Below are 17,753 nucleotides of genomic sequence, written 5' to 3'. Positions count from 1 at the left end.
TACATTGAGACAACTTCCATGCGTTATGGCCACAGTCCAGGAGGAATTACTGGAATAACCCATCAACCAGCAACATTGAAAAGGTGGGGTCTTGAACTACATATCTGCGCTCAACTGAAAAAAAAAAAGATGTTATATCCATGCTTGATGGAAACGCACAATCCACAGTCATGACCCATAAGGAAGAAGGTCCTTCAAGGATACAAAGTGATGAAGTAGACAAAGCAAAAATTCGGGAGAAGCTTCAAAACTGCATAGATCCACTGAAAGGAGAGTGCCACCCACCTGGACTTAGTAATGTGGTTACAGGTAGTATATGTGCAGTGCATGTCAGTGTTGACAGGGCTGTTGAATTGGGAGCGGCTATGATGAAAACATTTGAGGAAGGATGGCCACAGAGTTTTCACAAGCCATTAACAAGACCAGTTGTACTCATGTCAACTTCAAGAAAAAAAAAATAAAATGGACAATATATCTGTGTATGATACCACATTGATCTATTCAAGAGTGCTTTGTCTTCAAACCTCTACGAACATCAACATGAGAGATGTTCTCTCTTATGAGTTGGCTGCATTTCCACCCTCAATATTCCAGGAAAAGACAGGTGATATGAGGCTGTCACCTTCTAAAGCCATCCTGAAAGCCAAAATCCAAGTGGAAGTATCAGATCGCGGAACGGTCCCAGCTGATGCTATAATACTTGATGGATGTGTAGTTCTCTGGGTTGTCAAGTGGCCAAGCAAAGGTGTCATAGAAGATTATATACTAAAGTCTGTGCAGAACATATGTCACTGTTTTTAGCAGCAAACACACATCATGTGTTTGACAGATATCACAGTGGAAGCAACACGAGCAGCTAGAGCTGGGAAGGAAGCAAGTAGATGCCATAGACTGTCACTGGCAACACTTATGCCACCACAGAAGGTCTGCTTATCTGTTACTCACAATACATCCCAGGTGATTAATCTCATTTGTGAGTATCTCTGTGATCTCACTGATCTACTGCCACACAGTGATAAATACCTTGTGATTACAGGTAGGGAACCAATAGCCGTAGAGCTTTGTAATGGAATCAGAAGAAACAGGCTTGACTTGCACACTGCACATGGGGAAGCTGATGTTATTGTGGTGCAGCAAACTGTCCATTTGGCAAGGTCAGGAAGACAGTATTAGAATTGTTGCTGCTGACACAGACATATTTGCCCTGCAATGCCACTTCTATAAGCAAGAAAATCTTGCCTGCAATATGGTAATGGTTGGAACAAGCCCTTCACGATCAAGGGCATATATCAAAGCAACAGTTGAGCAAAATCAAGATGTTCTCAACAGTCTGTTACCTGCCCATGTTCTTACAGGATATGACAGGCTTTCATATTTATGGGTGTTGATAAAGGAGCAGAGTTAAAGGCAAAAAAGAGTGGGAAGACACTTACTAGATTATAGTGACAACAAAAAGAGGTGACTGATGTTACTAGTGAAGCCACAAAATTCATTGCAGCATGTTATGGCTTTCCAAATGAAAACAACACGACGCCTTTAAGATACTGTGTGACAGTCAAAGATGGGTAGTCTTCGGCTCACCACAGCACCAGAGCTAAAAGCTTTGCCACCAACAACAGAAGCATTTGAAGAACATGTTTGCAGAACCCATTTATAGGCAGCAATTTGGAGAAGCTCCCTTGATCCAGAGCCACCAGAAATGAACCCTCTTCGTTATGGGTGACCAAAGATCTTGATTCAGACATGTACCGGTAGGTTCCAATTGGCTTGCCACCTGATGTTTCTCCTGCACCACTTGATATCCTAAAACTAATCAAGTGTGGGCGTCAATTCCACACCCCATGTTCAACTGCCCATTGCAGTTGTGTTGCAGCACAACTTTCTTGTTCACTGTTTTGTGCTTGCCATGGAACTGACTGCCACAATCCTCAGAGTAAATCAAGAGTGTCAGTTGAAGACGAGGAAAGTATGGACATGGAATTCACAGACATTTATACTCCGTCTAAAATATCAAGTCACTTTAGGTGTGGCTTGCGGGCTTAGCAGATATGCCACATCATCGCCGCCACCCTCTCTCACTCTCATATTGTTAACTATTAACTACTTCTAAATTAATTTAAATATAAGACCATGTAATTCTATGAACGATTCATTTTCTGAAGACAAAACAATGAGTTTGTATACATACATCCCTGTAAGTTGTGGCAGTGTTGCTTGTGCGAGGTTGTCAAGCAGGGTGAAAAAGTCACCGCACCATGCCCTACTACCTGACCCGGTGGCGGGAGCAGTCATTCATTCATTCGGGGTCATTTGTCCATCATGGAAGCCTCCCTTACAACTCGCTCACATGTTCTCCACGGCCAAACCAAGGAAATTATTTACTGTGTAAATAAATATTACTTAAAAGAGAAGGCAAAGGAAGGACTTTTAATAGCACCCTCTAAAGCAGTTGCATGTATGGCCAAAGCCACCAACGAGTGTGAGAGAACAGAGTAGGCAGTGGAGGTAAAGTGGCAACACAGCTAGCAGTCAAACGCCTCAGGTGGCCACACCTACAATGACTCGATATTATAGATGAAGTATAATACAGTGTATTTTTTGTAGATGTATTTAGTTTAACAGTGTTTTATATTTATAAGCAACATATATTTTTGATGTAAAGCATTTTGATCAATTTTGAAGGGTGTAATTGGTCTAACATTGATATAAGGGATTTATGTGAAAAAGATTATGGTCTAAATATGTTTGTTGGAACAGATATGTTAAATACTTAAAAATGTTTACTGACAAATACCCAATTCTCCATCCTTTCCCTGTATAGTTTGTTAAGAAAACGAAATATTGTGGTAATACCTGGTGATAGTCTAACATGGTACGGTAATCACATTTGGTGTCTTTTTTTAAACAATTATAATTAATTGTAATTTTTCTTTTCACAATTTACACAATTATAATATACTTTGTTATGCCTAGAATTTCTTGAAATATTCTACAATTAAATAATGTAATATTAGTAAAAGTAGTGACAACAGTAATCAAATATTGTAATTTTTCATTTTTTGGGGTGGCCATTTTGGATTTCGACTCATATAACAAAATGCTCTAGTGTGCCAACTCTGTGCACTTTTTTAATTTTCATTAGTAGGGTCCAGTATATAAAAAAATATAATAAAACTTTGTTTATGTCTCGGCACGAGGTTCAGTGAAACTCCTCCTGACTATTAGTAGAATCTGTGCTCGTAGTACCATATGATGTCCACCTACTTTAGTAAAGCAAGTTTGGAAGGAGCTACGAAAAGAGATGAAGGTAGAAAGCAGGACGATGATTTCTACCAGGAACTGGTTGAAATGGAGACATGCAATAAGCTGGTAGAACTGGTAAACAAATTGGAGATGGCATTTCAGAATGAAATGGATGAAAGTAAGAAGCAGTTGCACATGCAGAGGAGGAAATAGAAAAATTAGGAAAAGAAGTCAACAAGAAAGACAACAATAGATGAGATGACAGTTGAAGTGGGTTCACTTAGAAGGAAAATCAGTGAAAAGGCAAGTACAGTAGTCAGCCATGAGAGGATCATGGAAGAGTTAAAAAATGATACAGAGACAATTAGGCAAGTTAAGTTCGTCAACTCAAATGTAGATGGAATGTTATCTAATTAATTAGAGATGAATGATTACATCAGAGAAAATGAACCACATATTATATACCTAACTGAAACAAAACACCAACGATATCAAACAACATCCTAAACTTAGAGGAATATAATATATGGAGAAGAGATAGGAACTTAAAAAAAGGCAGGAAGAATTATAATATTAACAAAGAATAATCTAAAAGTCAAAGAAACAGAATTAGATATACCCTTACAAGTAGAACTGATTGCAGTAAATATCAATACATCTGAAGGGAAAGTCTATCTATCTATCTATCTATTGCCAGACGCATAATCCCATACGGGGTGGCCATTCGACTCTGAGTTATTTGTTTTACAGAGAAGGGCACTAACCCTCCACCAACCCACTTGACACGTAGGGAGCATGTATGGTTTGGTTATATGGTTACCACCCAGCGTTGTAAATGGTTTCTTGGCTTACAGGAAACCATTTGGCTTGTCACTCAGTGTAAAGCCACCTGTAACGGAATGAAAAGCAATAAGCAGTGACACAAGGGAAAGTAATTGTAGCAAAATTATACATGCCACCCAGGTCAAACACTTGGGAAAGAGGCAAATATGAGGATCTGGCAGAGAGTACAATTAAAAATTTGAAAGCATTACTACATAGAATTGAAGAGAAATCGGAAAGATTTACACTAATTGGAGATTTTTAGTGCAAATATGAGTTGGAATACTCTAGATAAATTATAATAAGCCAAGAAAGCTGTTGGGACCAAAAGCTCCTGGATCTCGTGCAGGAATTTTTCCTATTGCAACATGTAAGGGAAAGCACCAGAAAAAAGAGGGTTTGATGTACCCTCAGTACTAGATCATATATATTAGTAGGCAAGAAAACTAAATTGACAATTTAATGTATCACCATCCATTCAGCAAAAGCGACCATGCAGTACTAAATTGCAACTTCAGGACTGCAGATAACACAGTTAACAGCAATGAAAATTACAAAAAGAGCCTAAATTATAAAAAGGGAAACTGCCATGACCTATAGAAGTACTTCTTAGAAATAAATTAGGAAAAGGAGCTTAGAGGACAAGATTTAAAAGTTGTATACATAACAAAAATTCTGTGAACTTTATGATATTGGAGTCCAAAGGTACATCCCACAGCACAAGGAAGCAGAAAAGAAAATATAGAAATGGTTTAATACAGAATGTATAAAATCAAAAGAAAAAAGAGACTTGTTGTGGAACACATACAGAAGACATAATAGTGAGAGGGCATATAACAACTATACGGTAAACAGGCAAAAAACGATTATACAAGTATAAGGAGGGAAGCCCAAAGACAGTTTGAGGAAGACATCATAAATAATAGTAGTGATCAACAGAAGCTATTTTACAGCTACATCCGGAGCAAAACCAAAGAAAAAAATAAATTACAATCCATTACGGATGAGGGGATCATCAATACACAAGAGAAAGATATTTGTGATGCACTAAATAAGAATTTCCAATCAGTTTTTACAGAAGAAAATAATTTTGAGAGGGATGATATGGAACATGCATACCCACACATATTACCAGATATGCAAATATCAGAAAAAGAAATATAGGAGGAGTTAAGTAAATTAGACAAAGGAAACGCAAATTGTCCTCATGAAATTTCATATTCGGAGCTACATGAATGTGCTGTGGAGTTAAGTAAGCCATTATCTTTATTATTCTAAGAATCCTTGGGACAAGGTAAACCACCTGATATTTGAAAGAAAGAAAACATTGTTCTCTTATTCAAGAAGGGAATGGACAAACTCAACTACCGATCAGTATCACTGACCAGTGTTGTAAGCAAGGTATTAGAAAAGCTGGTAAGAAAACTTTTGGGTAAATAATCTAGAAGAACACAGTATGATAACAGATAGTTTGGTCTCAGAAAGGGAAAATCATGTGTTACTAATCTGTTGAGCTACTGTGTTAGAGTAACAGAAACATTACAGAAAAGAGAAGGATGGCTGGACAGTATCTATTTAGATTTCAAGAAAGCATTTGACAGAGTACCACACCAAAGACTTTTATGGACTCTGTACCATCAAGGAGGAATCCAAGGCAAACTGTATTGTTGGATCCAAGATTTTCTATTTAAAAAAAAAAATGAGAACATTACTAAGGGGAATTTACTCATCATGGTATAAGTAACTAGTGGAGTTCCATAGGGCTCATAGCTGGCACCTATCTTATTTTTGATGACATGGATAGCAACATTGGAAATGAAAGCTATCTAAATATGTTTGCTGATGATGCAAAAATACAAAGGAATATTACTAACACGGACTCTTGTAAAGAGCTAAAGAAGAATTAAATAAACTTCATGAATGGAGCAGTACATGGTAAATGGAGTTCAATGTGGACAAGTGTCGTGTAATCAAGTTTGGTAAAAGTGGTAAAAGACCTGATTGGTATTATAAGTTTGAAAGTAAAACCCTATATACATCAGAAGGAGAGAAGGCCCTAGGTGTGATTATCAGTAACAGACTATCTCCGGTTGACCACATCAGTGAGAAAGTACGGAACATGTATACACTGCTTGCAAATATGAGAATAACATTCACATACATAAATGAAGACATGCTAAGAATGATGATAACATCATTCATCAGACCAATCCTGGACTTTGCGTCAGTGGTCTGGAGTCATCTCAAAAAACACATAGATAACATTGAAAATGTTCAAAGGGCTGCTACAAGATGGGTCCCAAGCTTAAGAGATCTAAGCTACGAAGAAAGACTTGAAAAGCTGAATCTGCCTACACTACAGAAGAGAAGGAAAAGAGGAGACATGATTTTGCTATATTAATGCATATCAGAGAAGGAGAAAATAAATATAAATGATTACATAACCTATGGGGACACATCAGCAAGAGGACATGGCAAAAAAAAAAGACTAAAAAGAGAGGTGATGAAGACGTAAGGAAATTTAGTTTCCCATATAGGGCAAGTGATCAGTTGAATGCACTACCGAATGAAACAATGTGTGCCATAACAATTCGTACATTAAAGGATATGTACGATTAAAATGTTTTAAGACACAGGACAGTACGAGCTTGACTGACTCCTGTAAAGATAGAATTATGTAAGGACAATTAGGTACATAAGAACACACTTGTGCCTAGCCGGTTATGAGACTATGACAATTGAACCTAAAACACTTATCATTACTTCACTTATAACTTTTTTTTTTTTTCTAGTTTCACTTACAGCTTACTTCTATAATTTTATGCACTAATCCAAATATACAAATCACTTCCTTACAGTTCTATATTCCTGGCTATACTTTCCGATAGCCTTATTTCTATTTTGCTTATCATTAATTCATGTACCGGTAATTTAAGTGAGGTACATTTTCTACTTACACACACTATAAACACACACTATTATATTCACCATTCACAAAGGTCTACACACGTGTGCTTAGTAGGTTACGAGCTGATGGAAACGCACACCTGGCAAGGAAAATGCTGGACGGAGCAGCAATTGTGGGCTGTGTGTAGGTTGTCTGCCACAGCAAATAATTTTCTTATGACACTTGTTCTCTTCAAGGTCTAAAGAATACAACAGCTCTAACCGCGCGCAGGTGGTGTGACAACACGCGGCCTACCCATTTTCTTTATGCAATGAAGAAAGAACCAAAGGCCAGGATTCAGCAAAATTGTTCCCTGTAAGAAAAAAAAAAAAACATGAGAGCCAAATTCAAGAACTGTTTGTTTTGAGATGCCTGGACACACTGCTTTTGAAAGAGTTGAAATCATAGGCAGTAGGAAATACAGACAGAAGGAGACTGTTCCAGAGTTGACCTGTTGCATACATAAAGGACTGGGAGTAACGGTTAACTCTATATTAGAGAGTTGGACAGAAAGGGATGAGAGTTCGTTGCTAGACGGGTGCTATGCACCCAACGTAGTAAAGGAGAGATGCAAGCAGACTGTTCAGACAAATTATGACCATTGAAGAAGCAATAGAAAAGAGATAAAGATGCAACAATACAGTGAAGATACAGAGTATGAAGAGAGCTAGCAAGAGGAGGATATTTGATTAGATGAAAAGCTTTTGACTCCACCCTATTGAGAAGAGCTGGATTTGGGAAGCCTCCCCACACATGAGAGTTGTACTCTACAAAAGGGCAGATAAAACCCATATATAAAATAAGTAACTGTGTAGATTTAAAGACACGGAGTCGGCTTAGCACACCTAATCTCCTGGAAGCAGATTTTAAGAGAGAGATAAGATAAATCCCTAGAGAATGAAACCCCAGCTATGTTTAAAGATGATACAGGATTAAGTTGGATGTTGCTGAAAATTTGAGGGTACTCCTATGGAAGATTTTGTCAGATTGATAGACGTAAAAACTATTTTCATGCATTAAAAGCAAGATTACTTTTACCCCAAACAGAGATGTGAGCCAAGTCAGACATTAGGTGTGCCACAGCCTCATCCCTTGTTTGTTGAAGTAACTGCTGAGATGGACACTGTGGGAAGTGAAAGGAAAGGTGAATGGTGGAGGCATCAGTATATTAGTGGATAGGGTTAGACGTACAGCTTACAAGGTAACTGATGAACAAAAGAGAGTTGGTGTAGGACAATGCCCTGAGGAACACCATTATTCATAGCTCTAGGAGAACAATGGAGGCCGTCTACAGCAGTAGCTATAGAACAAGCAGAAAGGAAGGTAGAGATAAAGGCACAGGTAGAAGGATAGAAACCGTAAGAGGGCAGTTTAGATATTAAATATTTATGCCAGACTCGATCGAAAGCCGTTGACATGTCAAGTGCAGTGGCAATGCTGTCGCCAAAGTCCCGAAAGAAGGGTGACCAGGAGTCTGAAAGGTAGATGAGAAGATCGTCAGTGGAGCATCCCTAGCGGAACCCATACTGATAATCAGAAAGAAGGTTGACACAAGAAAGATGTTTTAAAAGTTTTTGTTAAGAACAGACTCAAAAACTTTTAAAGCAATTGGGCAATAATTAGAGGGCGGGGAATGGTCATCCTTCTTTGGGACAGGCTGAATGAGAGCAAGCTTCCAGCAAGAAGGAGAGATAAACCCAAGAGCAAAAGTTCGCCGACAGTCCCTGCCACCAGGCATATGTTTCCAAACATAGCCCATAGAGTTTGCAGCGCTTGTCCACCAGAGTAAGGGAGAAGGGAGGAGACGGAGAGGGGGGGAGGGAGAGGAAGGCAACAAGACGGGGCGGAGAGGCAGACAACAAGACGGGGGGAAAAAGAGAGCCTGTGGCGATGGTAGACGACACATATTGGGTGTTTATTATTATTATTATTATTATTATTATTATTATGTAAGAGATAACAATAAGAAAGAAGGACGTAATCCAGCGCTAGCCCATGGAAAGCGCTTGACTACTTTTGTAGTTTTCCCTACTAATTCTAGACACTGGTCTTGTGTGACGAAAGGACTAGTGATGTCCAAAGGCTCAAGGTTTGATAAAGTCTAGCAGCCCATAAACAACGGTTTGAATTTGATTCTGACGATCAAAGACGCCACAAGAAAATCCCCAACTCTATGGGTTAAGGAAGTAAGAAATTAATTTAATCGTGTCGGGTACTGTGAAGGTAGACTGCGAGGTGGAAGGACGTAAACTCAGAACCAAGAAGGGGAAGAGAGAGAGAGAGAGAGAGAGAGAGAGAGAGAGAGAGAGAGAGAGAGAGAGAGAGAGAGAGAGAGAGAGAGAGAGAGAGAGAGAGAGAGAGAGAGAGAGAGAGAGAGAGAGAGAGAGAGAGAGAGAGAGAGAGAGAGAGAGAGAGAGAGAGTATATTTAGAGGGATAGATAGATAAGTAGAAATGAAGATAGAGGGATAGATAGATAAGAAGAAATATAGATAAATAGACTTGTATAGAAGAGTTATTGCAAGAAAATGTGAATATGTCCGCCAACTTGATATATTCATGGGTAACTGCTGAAAGGTACCTTTTAAATAATATCCCTTCGTGTTTCTTTTCTTTCTCGTGGGACCCATTCTTGTCTTTAGATTTTGGTAACTTCAGTGTTGAAGATGCATCATTCTCTAGTCTTCTTTGATACGGAGGTATTCATATGTCCAGCAGTTCACATTTAAGTGACCTTTTAAATGCACTCTGCCAAAAATGACTGCATACTCGCACCATATTAGGTTTTAAAATGTCTTTTCTTTTTCATAAATGTATGCGCTTTTGATGAACTTCATTTCTTGGGAATCTAAAGAAGCTGCCACCCTTAACCTTCTTTGTAGAGTCTTCGTAACACCCGAATACTGCACAATTAGTATGCATTGAATAGTTGTGAACAGCACAGTGAGCTTAAGAGAACTGAGCGTGCGAGCGCCACTGCTGGCCCCGTGACGTCATGCGCGAAGATTGACACGTTTTCGTACGGTCACGGTTTGACAGTGTATTCTTTAGATTAGACCTTGGTTCTACCCAGCTCCAGATGCCTCACGCAGCAAATATTTTCTTTTTGACTTCCCCACTTCCCACCTTCCTCCTCACCTTCAGAGTCCTTAGAAGATTCACTGGAAGGGTAAGGAGATACAGGGTAGGCTGTAGATTCCATATAGATACTTTTGACATTATCAGTGATCCAATCTTGGTTGATGGGAAAGGGAAAGGTGGGGCAGGGGCGGCACAGTAGGCAGAGTAGTGGTACTGATAAGATTTGTTCCCGATGTAACTACTATCTTACCTTCCATACCTAACCACCTGACTCATCCATTCACCACACAACCCACCTGGACACCAAGCTCTTTCATGTTGACATGATACACTGGATGTAAGATATATTACTGATATTTTTGTACAAGATTTTTAAAAACTCCATGAAAATTGGCCACTGGTCTCCATCATCTCGTCCTGCTTAGTTATGCTTTTGAACATCACGGGCGTCACTTTAGAAGCTTTAAACCACACCATTAACTTCACTGTAGAAAGTTACTCCTGACAGACCCCTCTGAGCCCTCAATATCTTTAGTGGACAAAGAGACAGACAGACACACTCGAAAAATTCAATTACACTCAATTAGATTAGATTCAAAGGAAGACAGAAGACCACAAATTAACCGACTAGAACTGAACATAATGTAAGTCACTCTTACAGACCATCAGGAACAGCAGGCTGGGCCAGAAGTACGGCTGCACTAAAAAGGAAGCTGAAGACCAACACCTTTTTGCGGCCGAAGTAGTCAATGAAAGGGATGACAATGGTGGTGGTTGGGAGCTCAACCATCCCTGAAATGGCCACGTACACGAGTGGGTTCACTCTCAGGGTAGGGGCACCAGCAGTCAACCCAAAGAACAGCATTGACGAAACAAAAAAGTTGATGCTGGTGACCAACGTGATGATCCGTAGTTTAGGGGTCCTGGGTAGAAATAATGGAACAAAATGTGCTTGAATATAATTCGTAGATGAACACTCGTGGTCATAAATAATCACCTATCATCCGGTACCCCGTGCCTCAGGCTGGCTCCTTTATGCGCGGCAAGTCACACTGGAGGAAGAGAGGCTGAGAGGGAGGGGCCAGAGAGAGAAGGGAGGGTGGGTTGAGGGACGAGTGATGGTGTGCGGGGTTGTGTTAGGGAGGGGAGGGAGGGGAGGTAGAGGACGGGGAATAGTATGCGAAGTGGTGGTCACATTATTTATTTTTTCTTTCATTCAGGGCATGATATAAAGGAGCTAATATTCGGCAGATAACGTTGCATTACACCTTGTATAGCGGAATCAGATAAGTTTTAGATAGGTGGTGATATCAAGGGCTGACCCGTGAGAGAAATGCGCTGACGTGACAGATCAAATATTAGTGCAGAGCCATCGAGACTGTGTGGGCCTTGATATCAACGTCAATGCGTGGGAGACAGAGAACGAGAGGACACGGGACCGCCTCTTACAGCAACCAAGGACGAATGGGAGCTGTTCACACGAAACCAGCAAACAATCATCAACACCGTTTCCCCGGTGCCGCGAAGACTGCAAAGAGGTTATTGAGACTGGAGGCCACTGGACTAGTTATTAAGGCTTTGGCTTGACCAATGTCGGTAAACACTGACATAAATATATTTTGGGAGTTTGGGTAGGATTCCTTCTAATAGATTATGAGAGATATCGTTACTATAACGTCCGATATGCACAGACGTAAAATTTATTTACCTTTTATGCACAAATACAGTATTTTAAATAGCCATTTCATATAGACATCCCATAAAACAGTTGACATGATGGTGACTGTATAGAGGGAGTATATAGCGAGAGGATGATCATATTTACTGTGGGCACAGCCATGTCAAAGGTTGCATAATTGTGATATTTAGATTCAAGAATTAACTTCATGTAACGGTGGAGGAAGTTTAAAAATATAAACATTACGGAAGTCAAAGCCATCCACATTCCATTCTGCGTCCGAAGTCAAAATACACGGATAAACACAAATATCTGGTTCCACACTATGCGTTTGATGTCATTTGGTATATTTCTCTCAGACGCTCTTGATATCACCACTTTAATGCTTATCTGACGCCGATATACGAGGTGTAATGCAGCATTATCTACCGGATACTAACTCCTTTATATCATGGCCTGGATGAAAGAAAATAAACAATTGTGACCATCATTCCGCATATCATTCTCTTCCTATACCTACACCCCCCCCCACCGCACCTTCACATAACCCCCCAACCCACCCTCCCTTCTCTCTCTGGCCCCTCCCTCTCAGCCCCTCTTCCTCCAGTGTGACTTGCCGCGCATAAAGGAGCCCGCCTGAGGCACGGTGTACCGGAGGATAGGTGATTAATTATGACCACGACTGTACCATCGATAAAAAAAAGTATCGGCACCCTGGGGTCGGATAACATGTGAAATACTTCGTCTCTGGTTCTTTCAGTAGTGTTGGCATGCCTGTTTAATTCACAAAAATGGTTGAGTGACCATGTGGTACAATGTTACTCCGACTGATCCAGCTATGTATCCGTAAAATATATAATAACAACACAAACGAAGCATACAAAGCGACATAACCGTGTCATTTCCCGTAAATCATAGTCCGTGTATCATGTCTCACACGGAATGGTTGCCGATACTTTTTTTTATCGATGATACTAACTTCAAAACTAAAGCAATAGCAAAGTAACCAAAATATTGAGGGAGTATGAATTAAATAACTTGAGTTTGATCAAAATAATGGAAAGAATGTCTAAATTATTGCTACAAAATTTGTCAAAATTATTTAGTTTAACTCCTGAGGACATGGTCTGGTTCATGAACAGGTCTACATATAGGGTTGAAGCACCAGCCATTACCCCGAACATAGCCACTGGAAAATGAATGATTCAAGGTGATGATACGAAGCGTGTAGATCATGGGTGCCAAATCTATATCCCGTAAAATATCGTAAAGTTATATAAACTTCCTTATCAGTTAAAATGTAGCAAAATGTACTGGGAACGTGGAAAATGTTAATAAAATCTCTATACTATTGCAAAAAAAAATAAATAAAAATAAAGTCTTTAGAGGGGTGATTCATTATACAAAGGTTCATCCTTATCAACTAACGTTGTTCAACTGTCCAACTAAACAGCAACATAACTGTCCCTACGAATGAAGAACAAGCAAGCAACTTAGTAAACTATTATACATTAATAAGCAACAAAACACGCGAAATGTCAAACTGAAGCCATCACAAAGAAAACGAAGTCAAGAGAAATGCACAAACATCATTTACTTTCATATCGCAAGTACAGCATACAACGAAAAGTGCATTAAACTCAACAGCAGAAGGACCACAGAAGATTTCAGACATTTACTTATAACATATTGACCCCACAGCAATAAATTCCAGCACAAAAATTTTCAGTTTCCGAACTCTCTGATAAATCCCTGATACCTAGAAAAACGTACCCATGATTGTCTTACACTGTCGCACAATAGTCCTAAAACCTATACACGAATATTTTTGCTTTCTGGAACAATCAGAATAATGAAAAGAACATCAAATCCCGACATCCCTGCGCCTGACTCCCAGCATGGATTCCGACCCGAAAACTACCTTAAATCACCACCCACCTTTGAAGCAGACTCGGCTCATCCTACATGGCTTCAACAAAAAATAACCATTGTTAACCCATCCACAGCGGGTGACATAACCTTATGTGATTCTAGGCAGCAGTGTGTGATGCAGATTAAAACAAAGCTTTTTATACATATATACTCAACCCAGACTGATTTGATATGCTGTCAGATAAACTTCTCTGAATGTCTGCAATCCCCCACCACAATAGCTGGCCATTATTACAAACAATCATTCATTAAAAGAAGTGATCCCTCGCTAGCCATCCCCTCCGTGTTTCGTCTGATACCACTGTGACCTTTACAACTGCAGGTGATTCGAGATGGGTTTTGAGATACTATGCCTGAGTAAACCCCGATTTGAATTTAGTTTCACTTCCTGATGAACTAATGTAGTTATGCCGTGTGCGAAAATGCTCTTCATAACATTACATTGTATATTTAATAATCGCATCACAGTGCAAGCTGCAAATCTTCTGACCTCAGTAGATAATCAAATTTTGAACACTTTCATAAGGTAGAATCTATCATTAACATTAAAACATGATGAGTGGATGCACAAAAACAATTACTATGTCGTATCTGCCAATGATTTCCAGCACTTCCTCACACAGTCCAAAACATTCCTTTGAAGTGATTATCTCACCCTGTAGCCTAACTTGTTTATCAAGTTACCTATAAAAATTTAAATTCACATTACCGACTGAGAATTGCTATATCGGTACACGTCCCGGAAAGGCCAATAATTAATTTTGTACTGACCCTCACATCATAAACATCTTGAGACTAAAAAAAAAAAAAAAGGGGGGGGGAAAACATATTGACATGAGGCTCCTTAAATTTATAGGCCGCTTGTCTTCATGATGTGTAATTTCTAGGTAGGCTACAACACCATGGTGAAATAGGGACAGCTCTTTGACATTATTATGGTTTTATTGTTTTGACGAGGTTTGTAAAGTAACTGTGGTCTTGATGACATTGTCAAAAAAGAAAAAAAAAAATTTATGCGTAATATACATCCGATTTTATGACACAGGCTATTACTGGATAAAATATATTTACCGTGGGAATGATAGTTACAACTAAAACAGCAGTTTACTGCTAAAATAAATATGAAAGTTATACTTTCATTAGACTAAGAGTTCTAGACCACTTCTGTAGAAATACTGCATTATATTTATCATGATATTTTCACAGAATATGAATTTCTGCATTATTGTTCGTTTGTTGATTTTTTCCTACGTTTGTGGCTGCTTATTTCATGTTTCTCCATGACAAGAATATAACACTGAAATGTGTAACTACATCAGTGTTACGTTTTTGTGCAATACGTCTTAGATCATGCATCCTCTGAATATATTATACGAAATTTTAGCATTTCACTGTTGGTGCCACAATAATCATGCTGCACAAGAAGAATTTTATTGCAGCTAGGTTATGTTTCACTGTCCGAATTGCATTCTAATGCAAATATTCCCTTTATCATCTCAGTCCCTGAATTTCATAGATTATGCTTGTCCTTGACGATATACTGTTCTTTTAATGTTCGATAACTGTGGAGATAAGATCACTGAGTTCGGGGGTTGCAATCTCCGTTGTGGACTGTGATTCCAAAGCTTGAAGCTCAAGAGCTGAGTTTGCCTGCCCACGTTAGTGTCCTTATTAATGATATCTCCTCTATAGCCCACCATATATCTGTGAATGAGGGGATGTGTTAGTGCCAAAGTAAACGCTATCTTGTTCACATTTTTACAACATATGCGTGGGTGTAGGGGATGTGTCACTGCCAGTGCGAAAGGTAGCCTGGCCACGTCTGTGCCACATGTGTGTGGGTTGAAGAGATGTGTCAGTGCCAATGTGAAAGCTAGCCTGGCCACATCTCTACAACATATGTTTTGGTTGAGAGGATGTCTCACAGCCAGAACGAGAGGTTAGTTTGGCCACATCTCTACCACAAAAGCATGGGTGAAGGGATGTGTCAGTGCTGCATCACATGTTAATCTGACCAAATCTCTGCCACGTATGCATAGATGAGTGAAAATGATGGTGCCTGAGTACTCCTTTACCTGGTCACATCCCTGGCACATACAAGTTCATGGATTACCATAGTAGTGCACATCCGAATTTCAGAAGGCTGAACCTCAAACGGAGGGAGAACATAATTAATATACTAGTTCACTTTGCCCCATGTCTTACTATTGGCGACAATAGACCCAGTACCCACCCATTTACGCACTCGCACACGCATACACACACATGCACAAATGCATATACACATGCACGCATGCATACACGCATGCAAGTTCGCGCACCCACCCAGGCACAAACACAGACACACACACATCATGCAAGTCTTTTGGGTAGGGAGGGGCGTGGCGGGCGTATGCCCTCGTATTTTCGACAGACAAATGAATATTAATGATAAATGCAATATGACACGAAAATATAAGTATTAAGTATCTTACATAAATGCCTTTATGTAATAATTTCGATGATAAGCTGCCTCCAGCGCTGACCAATCCCTTCCACATCCACTAACCTCCCTCCGACACCCAAATATAGCCCCCCCCCCCCATACACACAAAATATCCACACATACGTTTCTTTGGAGGATTAAAAGTCAGGTATAATTAATCTCCTGTGCAAAGGAAAAAGGGAAAAAGAAGTGTGTGGTAATCATTGGGGCATTTGTCTTCTTAGTGTAATAGGAAGAGTATATGGTGGAATACTGATTGACATAGGGAAATAACAGAGGAATTAGTTGCAGAAGAACAGGGAGGTTTTAGGAAGGGAAGGGGTTGTGTAGCTAAGATATTCATTCTTAGGTCTATAGTGGAAAAATTTCTAGAGAAGGGAAAGAAGTTGTATATAGTCTTCATGGATTTGGGAAAAGCACACAACAGGGTGGATAGACAAGGATTGTGGAAAGTATTACGAATATATGGAGTAAATGGGAAGCTGACGAATGTCGTGAAGCGTATGTATGAGGGCGCTAAAGCTGCAGTGTGTGTGGACAGTGAATTGAGTGAATTTTTCTGTTTGAAGGTTGGATTGAAACAGGGATGTGTCATGTCTCCATGGTTGTTCAGTCTGTATATGGATGGAGTTATAAAAGAGAAACAAGGTCGGGCACTGGACGTTGGAGCTGCCCTAGTGAGAAAGGGCAGTGTGTGGAAACTCCATGTACTGTTGTTTGCGGATGATACAGTGATGTTAGGTGATAACGAAAGGGAGTTGCAAGGCTCCGCGAATGAGTTTGGGAGTGTGTAAGAAACGGAATCCAAAGGTGAATGAAAGGTAGAGTAAAGTTATGGTCTTCGAAAGTAATGAAGTCACTGAATGTATAGAGAGGTTGGATGAGGAGGAAACGGAAAATGTGAGTGCTTTTAAGTACTTGTGTAGTGTGATGAGTTAAGATGGAAGTTTAGAGGGGGAAGTGCTTGAAAAGATACAACCAGGAAGAAAGGTTGCTGGTTCATTGAAAGCAGTGGTGAGAAACAGAGAAGTGAGCATGGAATGAAAAAGTTACTCCATGACAGTATTGTGATACCAACTCTCACGTATTGAAGTGAAGCTTGGACCTTGCTGAAGGGACGCAAGTGGAGAGTGAGAGCAGTGGAAATAAGATATTTGAGATGAGCATGTGAGTCACGTGGAGAGACAGACTGGCAAATGAGGAAGTGAAGGAGCGTTGTGGTGTGGATGTGAAAGAGTTAGGCAGCGTCAGGAGAAACACACTGAGGTGGTCTGGCCATGTGTAGAGGATGGAGAGCGAGAGTCTGACGAGGAGAGTGTATGTGAGTAAGGTGGAGGGGGGAGAGGGAGGGGGAGGCCAAGGATGAGATGGAGGGATGAGGTGGAGAGGTATATGAGAGAGGGGTGTGTGAGCTGGGAGCAGGGGTAGTGAAATGGTGGGGGACAGGGCGACATGGAGGCGATTTGTTTGTGGCCACCCCTTACGAGATTAAAGCGTCTGGCAATAGATAGATAGATAGGTAGATGTTTCTTTGCGGTAATATGATGCTCTTCACTGCTACCCAGTT

At 40.0% G+C, this 17,753-nt stretch overlaps 1 protein-coding gene across 1 annotated transcript in view; it reads right to left on the bottom strand.

The window, feature by feature from the left end:
- The window catches only part of LOC145406364 (organic cation transporter protein-like), a 230,470-nt gene that overhangs the window by 45,116 nt on the left and 167,601 nt on the right, over window positions 1–17,753 (bottom strand). The window contains exons 11-12 of the mRNA XM_080277527.1: window positions 10,751–11,014; window positions 10,149–10,171 (exon numbers count right to left, since the gene is read on the bottom strand). Coding sequence (XP_080133653.1) covers window positions 10,149–10,171; window positions 10,751–11,014 — 287 coding nt within the window. The remainder of the gene's footprint in view (window positions 1–10,148; window positions 10,172–10,750; window positions 11,015–17,753) is intronic.

This window comes from Coenobita brevimanus, chromosome 8, assembly GCF_032717465.1.
Source record: "Coenobita brevimanus isolate Jiangsu-jjx chromosome 8, ASM3271746v2, whole genome shotgun sequence".
Classification (NCBI taxonomy): domain Eukaryota; kingdom Metazoa; phylum Arthropoda; class Malacostraca; order Decapoda; family Coenobitidae; genus Coenobita; species Coenobita brevimanus.
The sequence above is the reverse complement of the archived record's forward strand: the minus strand, read 5'-3'. Positions and strand labels throughout refer to the sequence as shown.